Source organism: Camelus ferus, chromosome 3, assembly GCF_009834535.1.
Source record: "Camelus ferus isolate YT-003-E chromosome 3, BCGSAC_Cfer_1.0, whole genome shotgun sequence".
In the NCBI taxonomy this organism is placed as follows: domain Eukaryota; kingdom Metazoa; phylum Chordata; class Mammalia; order Artiodactyla; family Camelidae; genus Camelus; species Camelus ferus.
Window position 1 is genome coordinate 97,423,947 of NC_045698.1, and position 23,194 is coordinate 97,447,140.

General features: G+C 52.2%; 2 protein-coding genes and 1 long non-coding RNA gene across 4 annotated transcripts in view; 2 read left to right on the plus strand and 1 right to left on the minus strand.

Annotated features, from left to right (window-relative positions):
- The window catches only part of UBE2D2 (ubiquitin conjugating enzyme E2 D2), a 46,485-nt gene extending 45,416 nt beyond the window's left edge, over positions 1-1,069 (plus strand). Inside the window, exon 7 of the mRNA XM_032476874.1 lies at positions 145-1,069. Within this exon, the coding sequence (XP_032332765.1) occupies positions 145-190 (46 nt within the window). The 3' untranslated portion in view covers positions 191-1,069. The remainder of the gene's footprint in view (positions 1-144) is intronic.
- A 2,139-nt stretch (positions 1,070-3,208) lies between these two features.
- LOC116662733 lies at positions 3,209-21,684 on the minus strand. The gene is made up of 3 exons (XR_004318743.1): positions 21,298-21,684; positions 20,882-21,149; positions 3,209-3,566 (listed from the first exon to the last, which is right to left on the minus strand). It is a non-coding gene; the product is annotated as an uncharacterized LOC116662733 (long non-coding RNA).
- CXXC5 (CXXC finger protein 5) overlaps positions 20,295-23,194 on the plus strand; it is a 32,904-nt gene continuing 30,004 nt past the window's right edge. Inside the window, exon 1 of one of the 2 annotated variants that reach the window (XM_032476872.1) lies at positions 20,295-20,814. The gene's annotated coding sequence lies outside the window, so the exon portion shown is untranslated. Of the gene's footprint in view, positions 20,815-20,961; positions 20,978-23,194 lie in introns of those variants that run through there. The other variant, XM_032476873.1, reaches the window with a different exon arrangement.

Sequence of the window (23,194 nt, forward strand, 5' to 3'; positions counted from 1 at the left end):
GAAATTTGAAGTAGATAGATGGCCTAGCTTGAATGTACTATAAGTTATTCCCCTCAAGTTACTAGATGGGATAACAAATGAAATCTGTTGCTTTCTAACTGACTCCTCACCTGTGTTAAGCCAAGCTTCTCTTTGTGTGTACAGGTACAACAGAATAGCTCGGGAATGGACTCAGAAGTATGCGATGTAATTAAAGAAATTATTGGATAACCTCTACAAATAAAGATAGGGGAACTCTGAAAGAGAAAGTCCTTTTGATTTCCATTTGACTGCTTTCTATGAGCCCACGCCTCATCTTCCCCCGTGCACATGTTTACCTGATACAGCAGTGCTGCGTGTTGTACATACTTGGAACAACAAACTAGAAATACTGTACTTCTGTACCAACATTGCCTCCTAGCAGAGAAGTGTGTGTGTGACAAGCCAGTTCTCCAGGCATAACCTAGGTGTGAGATTTAAAGCTTCCCGTATTGACTTAAATTTGGATAACGGCAAGGTGAAGGGGTGGTGGGTATGGTGTGTGCTTGAAAGGGGAAGAAAAGCTCCACTGACCTGTAGGAGATTGTTTTTTAAGTGGAATCCTATTAAACTCAAAACAGTTATGAAAAGCAAGGCGAAGAACATGAAGCTGTTTCTGTATTCATTTTATTCCGAAGGACCTACGTCTTAGGTGAAAGTTATGACCAACCAGATTAAACTCTACCCACATCCTGTATTTTAAGGTCTAAGTTTAACTGGTCAACATTTAAATGGATTGGAGCTATTAGTATGTGAAGTGTGATGGGCTTTGTTCCCAACTCTTTTACATCTCCCCACCCTTCATCCTTCAGCCCCTCTTTCTCTCTTCCATATTCTTTGGTTTGTATGTGGTTTCTCAGTTAATACATAGCTAATAGCTCTTATTTTTCTTATGTTTTTAACTGCTTAGGTCTATCTGGATGTAAGGGTGAAAATTCATTTGATGGAAATACTTGTGTATATTTAAAGACCCAATTGCTCCTCTGGAGCTTGTACGTTCAAGAATGATTAATCTGTGTAATAAACTGATTACTACAGTCATTACATATAATTTTGTGTGAATAGGCTTTTTGATTTTAAGAACTTTGTCTAGCTGAGATTAATGGTGCAATCCCCCCCCCCGAAATGTTTTCATTTATAGTGGTTGCATTTCAAAATCACAAAACAGTTCCAGTTTACATAGCAAAAAGGATATCTTGAAAGTAATCTTACTGAACAGGGTAAGGGCATAAGCTTAAAAGCATTTTCATGAAACTTTTATGTGCAGTATTCCAGGAACATGACTGTTAAACTAAAAAGAAATTTGCTTTATTATTGAAACTAAGCTACATTTCACCAAAACCTTGTGACATTCCTTTGGTGCATAGGACAAAAAACAAAAGCATTGATTGCTATTTGGTAAGTTAAGCTTCTGTGATTGTGATTGTAAAAGAGCAACATTGACCAAACCCGGGAAACATGAGCACAATCTTGTATTGGAGAGTCTACATAATTACTTTGCACTAACATTGCAGGATGTTCATCCAGTTTTAAATTGTACTGTATGTGGCTTTTTGAAGTCTTCCCTTGACTCTAGTAAAATGTAGTTTGAAACTTGTAAACAACTGTGTTTGCCAGAACATCAATCGTGTGAACTAGGCAAGTTACCTTTTTTCCCTCCTTCTCCTAATCTACTTGTAAACCAGGCCAGCCTGAAAGGCATGGCTGATGCTCTCTAGCCATCAGGTTGTTTCAAATGCACCTTAACACTCTTGCACAAAACTTGAGGAATAAACGTCCGCTTCTTTTGGTTTTAAACTTGTCTTATCTGTCAGTGTCACTACTCATCTCAGAACTAAAGTGTGATACCTGAAACCTCTTAAAGTGCTGCATTTTAGCTGCTGGCTACTTTGGTTAGCATTTCTAGCATCCTTGACCTTGCAAAGAAGATTTGACTGTTAATAGTTGTGGGGAAAGGAGTTAGAATTGAGATCTAACCTAAAATTACCCCGCATTCTCAGTGTCATGGGTAAGTGGGAATTCATCAGTTTTGACTGTTGACCATGAGTTAGTTGCTCAGATCCTGAAAGCCCCATTCTTTGCCATCTTAGAGAACAACTAGCTCATAACCATTTATTAGATCATAATGTAGATATTTTCACAAGAGTGCTCTTAAGTATCTTTAAGTGCTAAGTAAAAGTCATTATCCTGGTGTGCAGGTGTCAAATGAAAGGGTTTGGCTGGTGACAAACAATATTAGGCCCTTGAATGCAGTTTGGTCTTGCTCATTTGAATATGGAGCATATTTGGTTCAGTCTGCGTACATATGCCTTGGCCAGAATGAATGCTTAGTGAGGGAGGCCACCTTCCCCACTCTCAAAAAAAGTGTGTCACTCAGGATGGTTCTCATCTGGGATCACATCGCTTTTTACAGGAGTATCCCTGGCTTGATCACATGTGAAAGCTTGTTTGCAGTAACCTTGATTATCTTGGTGAGGCAGTGGTTACAAGGAAAGTCAAGTGTATGGGTTCCCTTTGTTTTGCTGCTTAATAACATGGAGTACTTGATTAAGTTACAGTTGCAGTCTCTTTTGGTAAAAACTACATGATTTTGGATATGTGCACACTCTGTTGTGGGTCAAAGGTAGCATTGTCTCACTGGTTTCTATACATTGGCTAGTACAAAGGCTTGGAAAAGGAGGACTGTTGGGGTGGGGAACAGCTGGGAGGTCTGTAGAGAGAAGGGTAAGGTGGTGGTCAGAGAGAGGGGCCCATGTTCTCAGCACCTAGCAATTGAGGCATTCTGTTTCCACTTCCAATTGCTACAGTACTCCACTTTTTGAGTCATTCCTCGTTGCCTCAACAAGTTATTTTGAGCCCTTGGTAGGTTGTCAGGAGAAATGAATTATTTCTAAACTGCAGTTGGAATGCCTATAAACTGTCCTTTGTCTGCAGTTAAGGTGAAACTGTGGCTTTTGTCTCAGTCTGTTGTACCATACCCTTAACCTTCAGTGTCTAGGTTTTAATAGAAGAACTTTCTTCAGTTCCTAGGTCTTCTGAATTATGAACACATCTTGCCTTCCTTCCTGCTCAGGAATAACCATATTTATTACCCTTGCAGAAAATTTTTACAGTGTTAGGGACCCATCTCCTTTTGATTCTCTTTATTTTCAAGTGATGGGTTATTTTGGTGGGTGTGATGTTATATAAAAGAAAGCAGATTTTTCTTGTGATTTAATGTTGGAAAACATAAATGCTGACTCAGCATATATTCACATAAAACTTTTTCCCTCACGTTCACAACTCAACAGATTGATAAATCCAAAGGAGCTGTTAACAATCACTAAATGAAGCATACTGTATTTTATTTCAACAGTTTATTCCAGCCTATTTTGTTTTTTATACTTTAAAACATCTTCGTTAGGTTGTTTGATGAGATAGATCCACAGGAAGACTGAAGTGCTTAAGGTCATTCCAGCTTTCAGCTAGTCAGGTTTGTCATGTGGTGGCTCCCAAACATAGAGCTTTGTGTTGAAGAGCCTCTTGGGAGTCTGACTGGGGCCAGGAGCCTGGAGAAGGGTTAGGAAAGCAGATTTTAAATAATAAAATAACTGTGAACTGGCAAACTATTAGAGTATACATTCATATCCATCCAAGAAGAGAAAATAGACTTACTTTGAGACACTTCTGGAGCCTATTCCCTATTTAATTTTTTCTTATGTTGTGCATATATGTTGAAGAAACGTGGCTCTGAGTTCTCTGTATTCCACAAAAGCCTTCCTTAAAAGCCTTTTCCTAACCTTAGCCCCAGCTGGTGTAAGTGGTTGGTATTCAGGTCCTGTGATTGTTTCTAGGCCAGTTCCTGAGATGGGCTTAGAAAGAATGAAAACTGGCATGGGATCACCTTGTCAGGGTGATGCTGAAACAAATACGTTCTCCCATTGTTGCCATATTTTACCTTAGCCAATATAAGTAGGAAAGTTCAAAGATTGGGACTAACTAAAGCCTTTAAGACCTTTGGCCTCAAGTGACTGAATGTATGTAGCACAATCACCAGCCAGCTTTGCCCTTTCTCAGTGACTGCTCCTGGGCCAGTTAAGGAAGAGGCATTTTTGTAACAGATGATTACTTTTCATCTTTGAGTTTTTTGTGGAGCTGCACCTTAACCAGATCTGCCTCTTATCAAATGAAGAACTATGTGAATATCTTAGCCCCAGGACAACAGCTTAATAGTTTTCAGTTGAGTGGGGGTTTTGTTTTTAAACTCCTGTGTGAGTTACTGGTAGAATGCCCTTTTCCAGGGCTGGAACTCCTGATTGCCCTACAGTGTACTCTGAAAGCAAATGGTTGATCACGTTTGGAAAGGCCAAAAAGAAGCTACTGTGTGCCCAGGCCAGGTCTCCCGTGACTGCCATCCAGAGAAGAGCAGCACCAGCCTTGGTGAATGTGTTATCTTCCTTTTCAGACTTCTAAAGATGAGTGAGGAGTGATAGCAGCCATTTTCCCCGGTACCTCACTCTGTGCCCTAAGCCACTTGTTCTCCTGTATGAACTTCTTCCTAAGTACTTCAAAATCTTGACTCTTAAAGGGTACTCCCCTGCCCTGAATTGTAGGGCCTCTAGAGAATGAGAGTGAGTCGGGAGGGTTTGGCCAGCTTTCTCACCTTTGAAGTTTTCCATAGGAAATAAGGGTAGCTTTGGAAGCTCCAAAACTGCTTCTTAGTCCTTCGGACTTGGAGCTTTCTAGATACAGTTCCTAAATACAACCTGACGTTTGGCCTCCAGAGCCACCTCAGGGTGAGGGATGTTCTATGCTTCAGATAGTTGGCAAAATCTAGGCTACCCTACCTGACGGGTATCTGGAGCTTCCCCCAGCTAATTAAGGGACAATGCTGGTTAGGTCCTTCTGGGCAGTCTCCCCCTACCTCTAGTCCACAACGCTGCTGTCTTTGAAAGGTGTGGCTGCTTGCAAGGTGTTGCATTAAGTGTTGAGGGAGGCTAGCCTTGTTTTAGGGGGCACCCAGGACTTCCAGTGCTGCAGTGTAACAGAGGGAACCAGGGGAACAAAGTCTCAAACCTTCCAGGAAGTTGGGGTTTTTGGAAGGATGGTTCCAGATCATCTAAGCCTGGCCCTCCTCTGGAGGGGACAAAGAGAGGGCATAACACAAGGAGTGAGGTGAGGTTCTTGTGCATTGTAACAGGTTGTGGGCAGATACTGTTTCCATGATTGTGAGTTTAACCTCTAAGCTGGATAGATAGGGCACTTCCTTTTGAAGTTTTATGTAAATTTTGGGGAGGGAGGCAGAATTCCTTGGTGATTTCTCCTCTGACACACTGTGTCCCTGGGTTCATCCTTGCTTATCTTGCTCCCTGCCACCCACTGACATAGATGACAGATAGGTTCAAGTTTCTATGCCCACAGATGAAAGAGGTGACTGAAGTGCATTTGCTTGGGTAGAGTGAGCTGGCTTCTTGATGGATGCTAGTGCCTGAGTGGCCAGCAGAGGGCAGTGGTGATCTATAGCTGTAACGACCATGAGGTGGGTGGTCAGTAATTCTGCTTGGACAGAACCTGGGAGGGGCTTTTGTTGCTGTGGGGAGGCCTGTTTGGGCTTGGCTTTGTTTACAGTTTAGACAGAATTGACTGGATGGCTCAGTGCCTAGCTCAGTCAGGCTCCCTCATAGACTTAATCACAGTGAAGGAACAGGTTAGTGTCCTAGCCCAAGGCCTGCCAGAAATGTCAGGCCACCAAGCTCCCTTTCCTCCTCCCCATTGGTATAGTACCCATATGTCTGTGTGTAGACAGATTAGTAGGGACCAGACCAGGGCCTGGTTCATGTGGACAAGGGGATCTCATATTTCTGGCAACTCTGGTGCCTACTGTTGCCTTTCCCTAAAGGCAGGTCGTTCCTGCGACTCCAGCCAACGAACCCTGTCTCATTTGCCTGCATATCTACTCTGGGCAGCTGAGATGTGGCTTTTCATACCTAAAGGTTAGGAGCCTAGAGAGGAAGAACAGAGCTGGGGGCTGGTGATAGGGCATAGGAAATGTTCTTCTCTTATCTTTTTCAATCTTATCTTGTGTTTTGGGGCCCCAGACTCCCCACTCTTCCAGCCCAACAGCTGGGAGCCTCTAGGGCCACTACCCGGAAGCCAGCTGCCTCTTCTTGGGGAATTCTCTGAAATTTCAGTCTTGGCCATCTGGGTATGTGAATATCTCCAGATTTGCTGAGCCAGCCAAGTGGTGCACCCCAGGCATAGCTGTGAGAATTAACTGCCACTACCCCCAGATGGGGAAAACTACCTAGGGCCTGTTGGTGCATGGAACCTAGGCTTCAACCTGCCCAGAGACTCTTAAGAGCAGCAGAGAGAGGAGTCCTGGGGGCTCCCCAAGTCCTGCTCTAGTTACTAACTGTATAAGGAATTTTGCACCCAAAGGTTGAGTTGGGAGACCTGAGGGCCCCTTCTGGAGTATGAAGCTCTGAGCCTAAGAAAGTCCCTGGAATAAGGAGGGAAGCCTTGGGTCTAGCCTGGCTAGAGGAGTAGGGGCTGTCTTCAGGGAGAACTGTCTTCTTACCAAGCCAGACTCAGGCAGTAGAGTCAGGGCTTAGGCAGCCCAGAGTAAGGCCAGCAGTCTGGCCCCCAGAATGCCTTGCTTTCTCTCAGGCCTCCCCCTGGGGCTGGTTATCTGGCTGTAGCAGGAGGAATGTGTGCTCTGAGTGGGGAAGGCGGGGGGTGGGTCAGGGTCAGGGCGGAAACCTGGGAATGTGGACTCCCTGCCTGCCCCTGTCCCTGTTTGGAGGGAGGGAGCCATGGAGAATGTGGCTGACAGGCCCCAGGCGTGGGAGAGTATAAGCCTGCCTGTGTGTGTGAGTATGTGCGGGAGGGGGCTGCCTATGTGTGCAGGAACTTGTGAGAGTGTGAGAGAATTGTGAGCATGAACATTCCTTAGTGTTTATGCATATGGGTGTGAGCCTAAGCTGTGTAGCCTTTGAGGAACAGAAGTAAGATCTGGATTTGAATCACAAGTCTGTGACTTTTCAGTTGTATATTCTTGAGCAATTAATTTATCTCTCCTTTGCTTGGTTTTCTCATCTAGAAAATGGGCACTTGGCCCCCAGCCTGGCCTATAGGCAATACTTGGTGGAAAGTGGCCTTATCAAATTAAAGTGTTGTGGCTGTGGATGCTTATGGATTCAGGGAAGTAGGCATGAACAGTGGGACATCTTTCCTGGTCTCCTGTACAAGCCAGAGGATTTCTCAAGCTACTAGGACACCCAGGGACTTAGTGGCCTGTGGCTTACATATCCACTTGCAAATCCTACAAGAATGTGCCTACAAACAATGGGTAGGCATTTAGATGGAACATGCCTTACCAGCCTGTGTGTTCTTGCCCAGGGTTTGTGTCCCTCTGCTTCTCTCTGGGGTACAAAAGAGGAGCCTAACTACCCTTTCTGGTGAATAAAAGCCTGGAAGGGTATGATAGGAAGAGCTGCCTCCAGCCCCTGGGAGTGGAGGTGATGTGGAAGGACTTCCCCCAGCTGTTTCCCAGCCCTACGTGAAGGATGAGGGTAAGGGATGAGACATGGGTGATTGTAGCACTCCCCACAGCCCAGGATCCTAGCCCATTCTAGGTCACAGGTCAGTTAGTGGTCCTACAGCTCTTAAAGAACGCAGCTGTGGGGGGGGCTGTGCACACACACATGAGGTCCAGAAAGGGGGGAGGTATTGGAATCTTGGCTCAGTAGGCAGGACTTGGGATCCAAGCACAGAGAGGTTGGAAAATTAAGTCATTGTTACACAGCCAGGCAAAACTAGGGAATGTTGGAAGTCTTTCCAGGTGGAACCTTTAGGGGGAGCTCACTGGCTGCAAGGGATTCCTGGAAGCGCCTGGGAGGGCCCAAGCCTTAATTGGAGGAAGTGAGAGCTACAGCCTAGCTGGCCCTACACTGGGAACCACAGGAGTCGCCCAAAAGGGTGTGTTGAAGGAATGAGGGATCTTAGCCTTGTTCCCACACATGTACCCCTGGGAAGAGGAGGGATGTTTGAGATCAGGGGCAGCCCTGTTTCCTGCTTTAGATTTGGGATAAGGAGGGCTTTTTCTGAGGGACCTGGAACTGATGCCTCAGTTTCTGTACATGAAATGGAGAAATGGAGAGAGAGACTGGTTAGGGATACTTACCTGGGAGGTTCTGGGACCCTGTTGTGACTGATCACTGCTGGGTGGGAGGTGCTTTGTGTTCTACAACTTTGTGAGAGTGGCAGGAAATGGAGCCAGTAGCTATGGACTAGTTGAGATGCACCTGGTGAGAGATTGGGGGTGGTTTCCCCACCAAAGTCCCAGAGTGTGTATGGCCTGTGTGGCTGTGTCCTAGGGGAGGTGATATGTGAGGTCACTGTGTGAGAAAGTGCAGCAGTGTGAGTTGTTTGTGACACTTGGAGTCTCTCAGATGTGTGTAATGACAGAACTAGTTTTGCTAGTGGGATGAATCAGGTTCTTGGAGAGGAATGGACCTATCTGGAGAGAGTGATGCTACTATGGAGTTACAATCATTATATTGGTATGACTTAACTGGTATACCTACATTAAAAATGATCCCAGTACCCTCTGTTTTGAGTGCTTACCATGTGCCTGGCCCTGTGCTAAGTGCCTAACCTGCAGTAGCTCATTTAGTTCTGTCAGAACCCAAAGAGTTAATGCTGGTTTGCCTGTGCCACAGTGTTTGTTCCATGTTATATTCATTCATGTTGGGGGATGTGATATGCTGCATTTGTGTTAGTTGCTGAAGTGCAACTTGTGGCAGTGTGGTGCCCTGTTGTATACTTGGGATCTCTATCCTGTTGTGTTGCCAATATGGGGCACCATTGTGTTCCATAGTGTAAGACCCAGTTTGACAGTGTTCTGTGAGGTGATGGTGATGATGTATAATTTGGCCGTGTGATTTTTTTGCTTTGTTGTGCAGCCAGAGTATGTAACTCAGTTCTGTTGTGTAGTTGAGACCAGCTAGTGGGATGTTATGACTCACTGTGTATTGGTGATGTCGTGGGTTTCTAGTGTAGGATCATCGGTTGTGGTGGTATGAACTAGTTGTGTGATAGTGTGAAGGGTTGTATTGTTATGTCTGTGATCCTACTGTGTGTGTCCGTGGGAACCGTCTGTTTGACCCCTTGACCTCGTTGTGTCATACTTATGTCAGAGACCGATGTGGTGTGCTGTAAGTCCGTGTGGTGAGTGTGCCTCCTTGGTGGGGACGGTGGCCCATCCCAGTCTGCATTGTGTGTCTTTGTGACCCACTGTGCTGCTGTGCCCCTTTGCGGGTCTATGTGTTGTTTGACCTCAGCCGCGGATGCCCCCACCTCTGCCGGCCCTGCTGCCCCTCCCCCGTGCCTCCCGCCCTCGCCTTGCAACGATCGATCGCCATTGATTGTCCCTGACGAGCTGCTCCACTTTCTAGCCAATGTCAGGAGGGGGGATCTCCGCCGCCCTGGCGGTGTCATTTCCACACACTCCCTGGGCTGCCGCCAGTGCGGGCGCCGCCAAGAGCTGGCCTGGATCGCCCGGAGCACGGACCGGACCGCCCACATCGCGCCAGGACGCCCGACGGCGAGGCCAGACCCCTGCCTGACCGGCCTACGGCCCTGCACCCAGGCCCCCCTTCCCCGGGTGGGTGGATGTTGTTGCTACACGAGTTTGAGCTGGCCCCGGTGAAGGGGGTGGCCACAGTTGGTGCGCCAGAGCGCCTGGGTGGGGGCGTAGGGGGCCGTTTCCGGCGGGCGGAGGCGCCTGCAGGCCAACTTTGCCGTGGCCCAAACAGATGCTAATGATTTTCCGGGAGGCGCCGGTTATCTCTGGCCCCAGCCAGCCAGTGTTCGGGCCTGGCCAGGCACAGACACTTCCCCACCACTCCCCTCACCCCTGTAACCCCTGCCAAATGACCACCTGGCCCCGAGTGGACAGTGGGGGTGGCAGCCTGCCCCGGGTTCCCCAGAACTCTGGCTGCAAGGGAAAATTTACTACTGTCCATCCAAGATGTTGCTGTTTCTTCTTCTGAGCCCCTTCCCAAAGCCCACCCCCGAATCCGAACAAGGGAAACTGAGGCTCAGAGAAGCCCAACCTAAGGTCATGCTGACCCAGTGCTTGCTGGGCAGAGTCAGCCTCCCTCTTTTAAGGCCGCCCTGTTGGGGACTCACAACCTCCCTGGTCCCCCATTGCCCAGGGGCCAGAGCCAGTTTCCAGGCTCCGGGGTGGAAGTGCTGACGTGGCTTTGGGCAGCTGTCTGGGGCCTGGAAGCAGGGCAGATGTCACAGAGCCCGGGGGAGGAGGCGGCTTCATGGGGAGGGCGGGCAGGGCCTCTAGCCTGGTGAGACACGCCTCCTCCCCCTGGGCCTGGCAGTGTCTGGGGCTGGGGCACAGCCACTGGCCAGGCTGACTTGCCTCCAAGTCTGCTCCTCTTTGTGGCTGCTGACAAGTGCTTTAACCTCTCTGGGCCTCTTTCTTCCCTGTCAGAGCAGAATAACAGCACCTGCTTTGGACGGGTGTGAGCCTCAGATGAAAGCAGAGGTGCTGCTTTCACCTCTGCTGGACACACTGTTCCTGCTGGACACGTGTCAGCTATTATTACTGTTTTTGCAAGTGGGAATTTGGTGTGTCCAAAAGCAAAACTGAGTGCTGAGAGCACCATCTCGCTTCACAGGTCATTCTAGCCAGCCTCCTGCCTTGGTGCCCTTGGCCCTCTGTATTTCTCATGCCTGTCTAGCTTTGTTTCTTCTCATTGAAGTGTCAGCCCCCCTCAGCTCTGCCTGCTGCCAGGCTACCCCCACCCCCTCTTATCGGTGTGGTTCCCTCCTATCTGGCCGCCACATTGGGTCCCTCGAGCAGCACAGCCCCCTGGGAACAGCGATCGATGGGGCGGAACAGCCTCCCTGACAGATGGACCCACGGAGGCTGGGTTGTTTCAGCAGAGCTCCCTAGGAAACCAGAGACAGGAGCTGAGCCACCATGGCTGCCTCATAAATAGAAATGGGAGGGGGCGGAGAGATGAGGAGGAGGCCAGAGCTTCCATCCGGTCTGGGCCAACCCTCTGGGCATGGGCCTGGAAGGGCTGGGCAGCCCCGAGCCTTATTATAGGCCCAGAATCCTCTTGTGGGGAGAGCTCTGTAGAGCTTGCTTGGTAGGTAGGATGTGTCTGAGTCCCCCTCATGGACTTTGCTGGGGCCCCCCACCCACCATGGGCACTTTTTCTAATAAGTCCAGAGGCTGGTGGGTGGGTAGGTGGGCGGGCAGGTGGCTTACCACATTCCTAGGGCCACAAGGGGCCTCTGAAGCCAGAATGACAGAAGGATCTTTTCAGCCTGTGGGGGTGGGAGATGATGAGCCTTGGCCCCTGTGTGTGTATATCTGTTTGGAAGATGCCTCCTATCTCCCACCTGGCTCCCAGATTAGTTGGGGAGTTCTTCCCAAGGTTTCTCAACCTTAGCACTATTGATATTTTGGGCCATTTAATTCTTTGTCCCTGTGCATTGTAAGATGCTTAGCAGCATCCCTGGTCTCTGCCTATTAGATGATAGTAGTAGCAGTTGTGACAAGGAAAAATGTCTCCAGGCGTTGCTCAGTGTCCCCTGGGAGGCAAAATCAGCCCAAGTTGAGAACCACTAGTCTAACCTCAGGATCAACCCCCTGGGTTGGAAGGGGTGGCTAGGACCCCATGGGAATGCCAAGCAGTCTCTTCAGTAGTAGAAAGGGAAGTTTCCAAAACAGTTCTGTCCCCAGCTGTCTCAGGCGCAAGAGGGTGGGAGACACCCTCCTTCCCCATGGCCCCAACTGTTAGGTTGGAGGGAACCGTGCTTGCCTGAGATGGTAGGGCTTTTGGCGTCATTGCTCAGCTGCACCAGGCATGGTGCCAATACCTTACTGCTGAGACTACATAGCATGGGGGTGGGGGGAGTGGGTGGGGTCTTGGGGGTACGCAGACTGCCTGAGCCAGCTTGAAATGGGGGGAGCCAGCATGGATGATTAACCTCCTCCCTTTCCTTGGTGCCCTGGCAACGTCTATGTTGCCTCCCTCTAGGACAATGTTGGCCTGGGGTTGAGTTTGGCAGGTCTCAGAGCCAGTGGGGGCTACTGCCTGGAGTAGGAGAAGGATTGTGGACACAAGTCCAGCAGCCCAGCCAGCTGACAGCTGGGCCACCTGAGTGCCCAGCTCTCCCTCCAGGAAGGGGAGGGAAGAAGATACTATAGGCTGACTAAATGGTGACTGAGTCCCCCAGCCCACAAGCCTTTGAGCCAGAGGATTGGAGATGGGGTTCCCTCTGGAGTTATCTTCCACTTCCTGCTCAAGCAGGCAGGCAGGCAGGCAAGGGAAAGTTTTCTGGTGCGCAGTCTCAACTGCTGGGAAGTCCCTACTTATGTCTAACCTACTTCCTCTCCTTTAGCATCCGCCCTGTCTTGGCCTGCATGCTCTGGCCCCAGCAGAGTCAGGACCCAACATTTCAGGTTCTCTGGCCAGGGTGTACCCTTATATGAGGGACGAGAACCCTCATCCATGGGGGAATTTTCAGTCAGAATACAGGTCAGTGGGTCCTTGTGTGAAGGGATGATGGTGCCTAAGTGGGCACAGCTAGGGGATGGAGAGGGGCATTGGTGCCAGCTGACAGACCAAGACCTACAGAGAGCAGGGTTGCCCCAAGACATACTGTACCTAGCACCAGCCTAGGGGGTCCCAGGGTGGGAAGGAGGAAGTGGCTGGGAGGTGGGCGGTGGCTTTGTAACCAGAGATGGGCCAAGCAGTTTGAGGCGGCAGCTTGGGGCTGGGGTTTAAAATAGTGCCTCGGCCTGGCCAGGATCGGGTTCCCGTCACCCACAAGGCAGTGTGGCCACCAGCATCCGGCTCGGGTTTCTTGCCTTTGCTGATGGTTTGATGGAGGAAGATGCTACCCACTGCAGATGGGCATAAGAAAAGGGGTCCAGGCACCGCCACTCCAGTCCCCTGATCAGGCTATGGCCTGTCTCTCTCCTCCACACCTTCCCCCATAAGACAGATTGCCCCAGCCACATCCCCATGTCCCTCCTATTCAGTAAATATTTAACACCAACCGAGGGCCAGGCACTTGACAAAGCTTGGAGATGAGTAAAGCCTTGACCCTATCCCAGGCCCAGGAGTCCTGGTCTCCAAGAGGACACAGAACGGGGAAAGTGATAAGTATTCAGCAGAGACCCTCCACTGATGTCCTAACCCCACCCTGAAAGTCCTAGGCATGGGGAAGGCAAGGGGCAGAAAGACCCCCACAGGCTGCAAAGAGGAGTGTTAAACCTCAAATAAGCCTTCCAATAAAGATGTGGCTACAATGGGGAGAGGAGAATGTCCTCTCAAAAGCTAGTTATCATCTGTGAAAACTCCCCAGGGTGATTCATTTCCCCACATTCCCTGGCCTGCCCCTTCCCCCAAGGCCAAGCCCTCAAAACAGATCTGAGAGCGCATTCTGGTCCTTCTGTGTTCAAGTAGGGTGGCCACTTCCTCAGGCCAACCTAAGCAATAGGGGAAGGGGTGATGGGATATGAAGTGGAGTATCCCCTCTTTAGTTTTTCAAAGGAAGTAGGTAGTTCTAGTCCTGCCATGCCATTATGATGTTGGAAAGTGAGAATAAATAATCAATAAAAAGTTCTGTCTAACCATAATCCCTCTGCTCCACTCTCCCTTGCTAGAGAGCCTCTGGGCCCCTAGGGGCAATGACAACCTTTGGGCAGTGGCTCTTAGGGCTTGGCAGGTAGAATTTCTCCCCACTTTCCCCTCCTTCCCCAGCCATAGGTCTGAGTGGGAGGAGGTGACACAGACGTCCAAGCCAGCGCACGGCCAGGTCTCTTCTCTCTAACTGGAGCAATGGCCAGAGCTCATATATATCTAAAAAAGCGTCTTGTATATCTTAATGATTTCTCAACAGCCTCTGATTGAAGCATGCTCAATTTAGCTGTGCCGTAAGTAACTTTTTATACTTCCTTGGGGAATCATTTCACTTATGAATCTTTTCTGAATCTGCAATCTCGATTAAAAGTTGATTTTTTTTTTTTTTTTTTTTTTTGTCTCCATCGCCTCAGCTTCGGAGATGCCTCCCTAGCGAAAAGGGTGGTAGCACCATCAATCTTCCCTCATTAGCCTGTCTGGGGCAGGAGAATTCTTCCTGAGAGGTGGAGGGAGCAGCAGCCAAGCTTCCCCTGTGGTAGCACCAAGGGCTACATGACCTGAGGGGGAGCTGCCCTGGAGGAGGGGCTCACAGAGGTGGTGGGGGCATTGCCAGTCTCCTGCCTACACTCTCCCTTACTTGCCTCATGTCAGCCCCTACACAACAGTGTTACACTTGGGGGATTGTCCAGCCTATTCTGCCTTTAGGGTGTCTCCTCACACGCAGCTTAGGAATTTGAGAAGGAGACAGAGAACCCTTCAAGGGTTCATTCAGCTTGAGAGCACAAAACTGGTTCAAATCCTGGCCCTGCTCCTGTACAGCTGCCACAGCCTGGGTAAGTCACTTCTCCTCTCAGAGCCTCAGTTTCCTTATTTGCAAAATGATGTGATTGCTAAATAGATTACCAAGCTGGTAAAGGGTTTAGCACAATGACTCCCGAAAGGCAACCTTTATTATTTCCCTTGAAGGACCCCAGTACCAAGAAGCAGGGTTGGAACAATGCTGAGGGTCCTATCCCAATTCTGAACAATATCAAATAATTTTCCTTAAACCATTCATTATCTAGTCCTGGTGACACCCCTTCAGGTGAAGTGGGTGGGACTGGCATAGTTATCTCCCTGAGAATTAAGGTCTGGTAGGGTTGGGATTTGCCCAGGGGCTGCCCCAGGAGGCCCACCCTTAGCTCCTGACTCTCCCCTAATAGGCAAAGGTCAGGGCTACAGTAGTAAGGCTGGAGGGCGGACTAGGGTGAGAAGCTCTGAACTTACAGAAAAGGGCCTTCCCCACAGAGGCTCTCTCCACTGTACCCCCCACCCCTGCACCTCCCTCCTGATAGTTGGGGGAGGGATTAGTCCAGGTGCTGGGACTTCTGGCTCTGACCCCTAACCTCTGACTTCTGGCTTGGGGTGGGCTTTCTAAGTGCCAGATCATGACTGGGGGTGGGGCTGAGGGGACCCAGCAGCAGAAGCTGCTCTGGGAGTTAACGATTTACGAGAGGCCCCTTCCTGAGGCCTCCCTCCTCACAGGCACGGCAAGGCAAGCAACCCGTGACTGCCCTGACTACCCAGGCGGCTAGACACAGAACCAGTCCCGCCAGTTCAAAGAGCAGTTCATCCTGGGCTTACCCCGAGGCAACTGCCTGAGCACCCCATTCTCTGGAGTCTGAAGAGGAAGGCACAGTAGGGGTTGGTAGATGGGGTCTGGTCTGAGGAGAGAGGCTGGGTCCTGTTTTCTAAAGTCTCTGTGAGGGGTATTTAAGACCCTGCTCTCCCTTCTGAGGCCAGATCAGGGAGGGGAGGCTGAGCCCCACCACTCCACCTCCAGCAAGTTTTCTCTGTATCCCTCCACCCTAGCCTGTAGATCTTGGGCACTTTCAGGCCAGGCAGGGCTCCCGTCCCTCTGGGCCTGGTCTGGGGCCTCCCGGTTTAGGATGCTGTGGCACCGCCTCCCCCAAAGCCCCATTCAGTTATCTCCAGGCTCCTCCCTCTTCCTGACCCTGGGGGTCTTGGAGCCACAGCTTTGGCCTCTGGGAGCACACAGTCCCACTTCCCTAGGAGAGACATTTGAACCATGATTGTGTCTAGAGAAGTCAAGAGTTAATGTCAGGGGCATGACACCCCCTAAGCTGTCCCACTCCCTTTCCCCCTCCACATATGAGCTGAGTTCCCTGTGCCTGGCCAAGAATGGGGCTGTCTGGTTGTCTCTGGCATGTATATAGCTGTGCCTGGTCAAAGGGAAATACAAAGTTTAAGTGTGTGTGTTGGCCTCCTCTCTGCTCCCTCCCACCTCACCCCAGAGTCATTTTGTTCTGGAACTGGAGTCCCCCTTATGCCCTCCTCCCCTCCCCCCTGTTTACACTGCTCAGGGCCAGGCTAGGCCACCAAAATGACTTCTTAGGGATGGGCGGACCTTGGCCTCCTAAGAAACAGACCTGGCTTTTCTGAAATTTCCCTGTAGTTTCACAGTTTTCTTGTCCCTTCAGAGGCCATGGGGGGAGGGGTGGGACCTAAGGACCAATTGTCAGTATGTGAGCACTGAGACCCCAAAGGCCTGGACCTATATCAGGGCAATTAAGCTTCTCTCTTCCCCTGCCCACATTTGCACCCCTAGGCCTGCTCTGGGATTTAGGCTGAGTTCACAGACCTATGTGACCCCACTGAAGACTATCCTGCACCCTGCCCTGAGGTAGGGCTCCAAATGCCCCAGCTCCCATTCTCTGTGATACAGGTGATGGAACTGCGGCCTCAGGAGAGGGTAGACGTTAGGCCAGACTCTGGATTTGCCATCTTTATTGGAAACCCTAACTCCTCCACTCCTCTCCATGCAGCCATTCCCAGTCATTGGATGTTAATCAATGACTGACATTAGCTGATAAATGGTAGTTGTGGAAAAGGTAAATTCCCTCAGACAGGGCAAAGATTTAAATCCTGGTTTTGCTACTTTGCAACATTAAGCAACCAGAGTCTGAGGATTAATAAGCATATTCACAGAAAGCAATTAGTGTGGTGCCAGACACATAGTAAGTGCTCACAAAGATGCTGGCTACAATCATCACTGCAGTACCTACTCAGTCCTAGGCTTCAGGCAGGTAGGAGACTCTCCCTTACCCGCAAAGAATTTTTCTGGGTGGTGGTAGTGAGGGGACAGGGAGACAGATGATGGACAAATAAAAACTATTTGTGTGCAGTGTGGTCACTGTGGCCATAGGAGGGGACAGAAGAGGGGCCCCAAAGCCAGACAAGAGTACAATGCTCTAAAAAAAGGCACCTGGCCAAGGGAGCTAGGAAGACTGAAAGATAGTTCATGACCTACTGTCAAAAGAGGGCAACAATATCTGCCAAAATGTGGTAGCTTTTTCTAATTTGCACAAAGTCTGTTTTGGTGGCTTTGTAGATATGGGCCAAACTGAGGGAGGGAGTGGAAGAGAAGGTTCCCAGTGGAGTGATACATGCTCTTGGTCTTTAGTATTTCATGAGGTGAGCTTGATTAAGGCCCTTCTGGGCAGAGGGGACAGTGCATGCAAAGCCATAGACACTTGAAGGGGAGTTTTGAGGTGTCTGAGGGGACCACCAGTGTTGGGTGGTGTTGGTCGGGGGGGCTTAGGAATGCAGAGAGAAATAGGACCAGTTAGGGAAGCCAGGCCAAGTCAGGGAAGGGGCTTGAGCTAAGCCCTGTGGACTCTGAGGAATCACTACAGGATGTGAAACAGGTGAACCCCCGGCAGGTCTGTATATGAGAAGCCTCACTAGGATAGAAAATCTCAGGAGTTAGGAAAACAACTTTGGTGCCAGTTTCACTTCAGTTTCCCCATCTGAAAAATGGGATGATACTACTACTGGGGCTGATGTAAGGATTAAATGAGATAAGGTACCTTAACTGTTTAGCTCAATACCCTGCTCAGGGTAAGGGCTTTGTAAATGCCAGCCATGGATATTATGAGCAGGAGCCAGGGTACTGGCCTCTACCCTCATTCCTACCCAGAAGACAGGGCAGGTGGGTGCAGGGCTCCGTCTCCCCCAAGGGTATGAGAGATTTATGGAACTTACACCTGAATCTAAGTTGATTGAATAACAATGTGAAACTCAAATTCTCCTTTTTGGAGGGAATAGTGAACCAGGATTCCTTTGCTTCTTGTGGAAGGGGTTGGGGTTGGAGGCTCACATCCCCCAAGGCTAGAGACCTTCTGCCCAATCCTTCCTGGGTGTCTTGTTGCACTTGTTATGGTGGAGAGCTCTGTATGGATGGTTTGCACAAGACATTTCCTGCTCATGTTGCATTTTCTCTGCGGACCATTGTGCCACTCTCCTCTCTGGTTCCCACCTGGAGTGGATAGGTGAGGGTCTCCAGTTCTTAATTTCCAGGAGAAGAGAAAGACTCCAATAGCCACCCTCTAAACTAGGTCAGGCATATGCCAACACCCCTTCCCTGAGAAAGTCACCACTGGGATCCCCTGACTCATCTCCATCATAGCCTGTAGCCCCTTGGCTTTTGCACGCCTGAGTCAGGGAAGGGAGCCGAGGTCTCCAAAAAAAAGTGGTAATTATCAGTAATTCCCTAAGGTGGAACTATTAATACTTCCTCTCCACACCCCCCTCCCCAGCCATGAATCTCAGCATGAAGCTTTTTCTAGGTATACAGGGCCTGACTCTGCACTCACCCTAGGGTTTGGCAGCCCTGTAGGACTGAGTTTCATTTTGGGGATCCTAATCATCTGAGGCCTAATGCTGACTCCTGGGGAACAGATCCCCCTTCACAGTCTGGGTGGGCCTCAGCTTCCCCAGAAAAGGTAGATGGTGGTAAGCTAAGTGGAGATGCTGAAGCATCTAGGCCTGGGACCCCGCTTCCTTTTTCCTTGTATGGTCAGTGCCCAACACAGTGCCAGACACTTAGGGTGGGGCCCAGAATATCTCTCTTTAAGTAGTTTAGGGGTGATAATCTGGAGGTGTTCACTTGTCCTAAAATTGTGTTCCCAGAGCAAGTACCTTGCTTTACTCACTCAGTATCTTTGTTCGGAGTGGCCTTGGGGAAGGTTGCTAGAGAAAAGAAGAGAGGCTAAGGGCCTCCCCTAGGGAGCCATCATTGGTACATAGTTAAGGGAGGACACTTCTCAGCATTTGTGGAAGGAAGGTAGGGGGTGTCCACTAGAGAGTCATTCCCTGTGTGGCCTGGGAGGCCAGGGGTGAGGGGAGTGGGGAAGTAGAGAGACAACACATTCCAGGTGAACTTTCCCCTCTGACACCTCCCTCACATCCCTATCCCCTGGCTGGGTCAAGGTCCCAAAGCCAAACTTAGAAGGCTTGTAGGGTGGGTGCCAGGGGCTGCTTCCAGGAGACCCAGGCCCTCCACCACACAAGCAGGTCGCACAGAGAAGGAGAGGAAGTAGCGAGGTGGGAGCTGGTTTCACTTCTTCCACTGCGACCACTCCTGTGGCTGGAGGCACCCTGGTCGCCACCGCAGTTAACTCCCTGTTATCTGGGCCCCAATCGGTCCCAGGCTGTAACATTTAATCCTAGGCAGACTTCCCCAACCGACCTCCCCGTCTCCGGCTAGGGTCTCTGGTCTGGGAGCTGTTTTCTCTCTCGTAGGGGAAGCACAACCCACTCTCACGAATAACAAAATCGGAGAAACTTTCTGCTTTGGGATTTTCTGCAGTTTGGGATTATATGAGTGAGCCCACAGCTTGCTCTCTGGGTCCCTGAAGCGGTGAGAAGACATCTGCAGCCCTAGGATTAGCCCAAACTGGGCAGATGGAGGGGGCATTGAGTGACGGGGAGGATATGCAGGCCCAAATCTGTACCCACTGGGCTTTTGTTCTCTCTTTCAGTCAGTGTATATAGAGCGTTGCTCTGTGCTAAGAACTATTTCAGGCTCGGAGTTCACAGGCCACGGTCTCGGGACACCACAATGTAGTCGCCTGAGCTCCAGGACACAGGACTTGGGTGCCCCAAGACCGTGGTGTAGGAAACAAAATGTCCTTTCACGGATCAGTTTCCGCATCTGTGGAATGGGGACAGGGACCGCTGCACACTCCCCCCACCCCCCATTTTTCCCTGGGAACTAGAGCCCACTGAGTACGGGGAAAGCGCTCTGGGAAGGGTGGAGTCTTTGAACAAGCTTCAGGCTCCAAGAGTTCTTGGCTAGGAGTTCCCGGCCCTACGCACACCTGAGCTGAGGGGCGCGGCCAAACCCTCCCTACTGGTTCTCATAGCTTCGCGGCCGGCTGAAGAGAGGGGCCAGAGGGATGGCGGATTTCCCCGTAAGGTGGGTCTCCAAGCCTATGCACTCCTCACAAAACACGAGGTGTTTTTTTGTTTTGTTTTGTTTTGTTTTTTTTGTAAAGTTGCGGGAATAGAGGTGAAGACGGTGAGCGCTGGGGAGCTGAGCCTGGGCCGACCTCGTCGGAGTGCGGGGAGCTCGAGGCGCAGTGGCTGCGGCTCCGGCCTCAGAGCCTGCGGCGTCCAAGTGGCCAGAACAGCGTTGGAGGGAGGCGGAGGAAGGAGGGAGGGGAGCCGAGGTGGTTGTAGAGGAGGGGGGGGGCGGGAGGAGGAAGCGTTGAGTCCGGTCCGGGTTTTGCCGGCAGCCCCCGGGCAGCGTTCAGAGCTCCTGCCCGGGCGGGCGCGCGGCGGCGGCGGCAGAGGCGGCGGAGCCTGAGCGGGGATGTAGAGGCGGCGGCACTGGCGGCAGCAGAGGCGGCGGCGGCGGTGGCGAGACCAGGCGCCCAAGCTGAGCGAGAAGAGCTGCCGAACCTTGTTCTCCGAAGCCGGGCCCCGCGTCCCAGCCCTGCCCAGCCCGCGCCCAGCCATGCGCGCCGCCTGCTGAGTCCGGGCGCCTCACGCTGCGCCCTCCGCCAGCCGCGCCGCGCTCCGCTCGGGGGTGATTAGTTGCTTTTTGTTGTTTTTTAATTTGGGCCGCGGGGAGGGGGAGGAGGGGCAGGTGCTGCAGGCTCCCCCCTCCTCCCCGCCTCCGGCCAACCGCGGCGGCGTGACTCCGGCTCCGGACCCGGGCACGGCGGGCAGCTCGGCTGGAGCGGAGCGCACCGCGGCGGCGGTGCCCAGAGCGGAGCGCAGCTCCCCGCCCCGCCCCTCCCCCTCGCCCTCGCGGCGGCGGCGGCAGTGGCGGCTCGGACGACTCAGAGAGCCGGTAGGTGTCGGGCCACGGCCCTCCCCCGACCCCCCCGGAGGCCGGCCCCCTCCCCTTCCCCGCCTACCTCCCTCTCCTCCCCCGGGGCCCGGTGCGCGGCCGGGGCCGGAGTTCGCTGCAAGTCGGCGGAAAGTTTGGCGGCGCGGGCTCCCCCGAAGTTCAGGTGCGGAGAGCCAGGGACGGGAAAGGAGGGGTCCGTGTTTGGGTGGGGCGGGGGGCGCCCGTAACCAGAGTCCCGGAGTCCCGGAGGCTGGGAGCCCTAGCTCCGGTGATCGTTCAGTGGCCTCTGCTATACTCAAGCCTCCCCAAGCCGCAGTCAGCTCGGTCGCAGATCACTGAGTTCAGACAAAAAGAGGGGTTTTAGGGTCGGGAACGGAGGCTTGGGCGCCGTTGATTGGGGCCGGGGCTCTCCTGCGGGGTACCGTCCCCTCCCCAAGTACTCGAGCTTGAGGGTGCAGGGGCGGCTGGACCCCGGGTCCTCACCTCTCGGCGTTGGGCGGGCGCTCCGCCTGCGGGGGCGGCTGATTGGAGATCTCCGGCGCGCACTCCCCCCAGCAGACCCCATTCGCAGCCCTGTGTTTTGGGGGCGATGATAATTGCTCGTAAGGCCCGGGAGCACGCGTGGCTGAGCCTCCGCCTTCACTTAGCGAGGTCGACGGCCACTTCTACATTTACCCTCCGGCTCCTCACTCCCGCTGCCCGCGGGGTGCCTGGCGGGCTGATCAAGTTTGACCCTTTTTTTCCCGTCAAGTATCACTCCCCCCACCACCATCACTCCTCCCCGCCGCCTCTGTGTCTCCCTTCCGCCCCAGCCTTGGGGAGTCTTCCAGGCTGTCTCCCAAGCCCCGCGTGGCCAAGCAGCATGCAAAGCCAGGAGGGAGAATGGGGGTGTTCCTCTAGCTGCGGAGCTGTGGGAGGCGGGTGTTCCAGACGCCTGCCTCGCTGCTCTGGCCCCAAATTTACCCGTGAAGTTCAGCCCCGAGCCCCCCTCCCCTTTACTTCCCCAGAGCGAGGGGCTGAACCGCCGCGAGAATGTGTTAATTTTCTTGCTGGGGGAAGTTGTCCTCGTCCGGAATGGGCTGCTTTCCGGCGGGGAGCGCGGGGTGCGCCTTGCTTTGTTTATTTGTACGATCAACAAAGTGAGTGACCCCAGTTTTTAAACGGGGGGCCGCCTCCAAGACCTGTCAGAAGAGCTGAAGCGCCCAATGAGGGAGCAAGATCGCTTTTCTTCCCCCGACAGGAATTAGAAGGGGTGCGCGGAGTTGGGCTGGTGCCATGGGCTGCAAGGAGGCACCAGCATATTTGGGGGGTTCTGTAGGGACTCATCTGGAAAGACTCGTTCCCTCTTCTGTCCTGCGATGGGAGTCTAAAGGGTTGGCAGCCGCGCCCTGCTCTGCCCCCTGGACCTTGGGTGGTCTGAGTCGCGTCTTCGGATTGAAGGGGTTGAAGAGGGGGGGTTCTGGCTAGACAGCCTCTTGACCTCCGCCTTTCCCTGCGCCGAGGGCGCTGTTCGGAGTCCTTGATTTTGTGGTGGGCGCAGGGCCACCTCCTCCCACCCCCACCCCTGCGTTTGCGCAGGAAGCGCTGAGGAGGGGGCGTGTGCGATCGTTCGGCCCTCGCCACTGCCGGAGCCGCCCCAGGGCGGCCGGCAAACAGAGTCCCTTTTAAGTTTTCCGCTGGGGCCGCCTGGCGGGGGCTGCGTGCGCGGTCGCTGCGGACTTGTTTGGAGCGCTAGTTGAACGCCCGGCGCCACCTCAGCTGCCCTGGCCCGCGGGGGCGGGGGTGGCTGTCCATGCAACTGAAAGCATTTAGACGTTTTTAGGGGGGTGTACTGCCTTAAGGTTGCCTTAATCCCTCTCCAGAAAGACCCCCGTACGCTGGGTGCCAGCCGTCATAGAAAACCCAGGAACTGAGACCCTAAGCCTCCTCCCCAAACCCCTTTTTGAGAGCGATGCAGGGAGACTGAGGCCAGCGCTACCTACTACTGCGTAGTGTTGATTTAGCAGTTTCCCTGGATGAGACTCAAGCAAGAGCTGGGGGAGGGGGGGTAGTGGCCCGCTCTGCAGCTGTCACCCCCTTCCCAGAACGGAAATTGTTCTCTCCTTGGGGAGGAGGGAGAGGGGGTGATTTTTGCCCTGGGAAGGGGTGGGAACAGCTGAGGGAGGTTGGCCTCTGAGTTCTCAGTCAGCCCTGGGGATATTGGTAGAAGCCCACCGCCCCACGCTCCCCATCTCCACCTCCAATCCTGGCAGGAGCTGGGACTCTCCCAGGGAAGCAGGAGCCAGCCTTGCACCTCCCTCTCCCATACCACCTCCCTTTCCAAGGTGGGGGCAGAGGTTCCTGAGCAGAAGACCCTTGGCTGACTGGCTGGCTGTTGGCG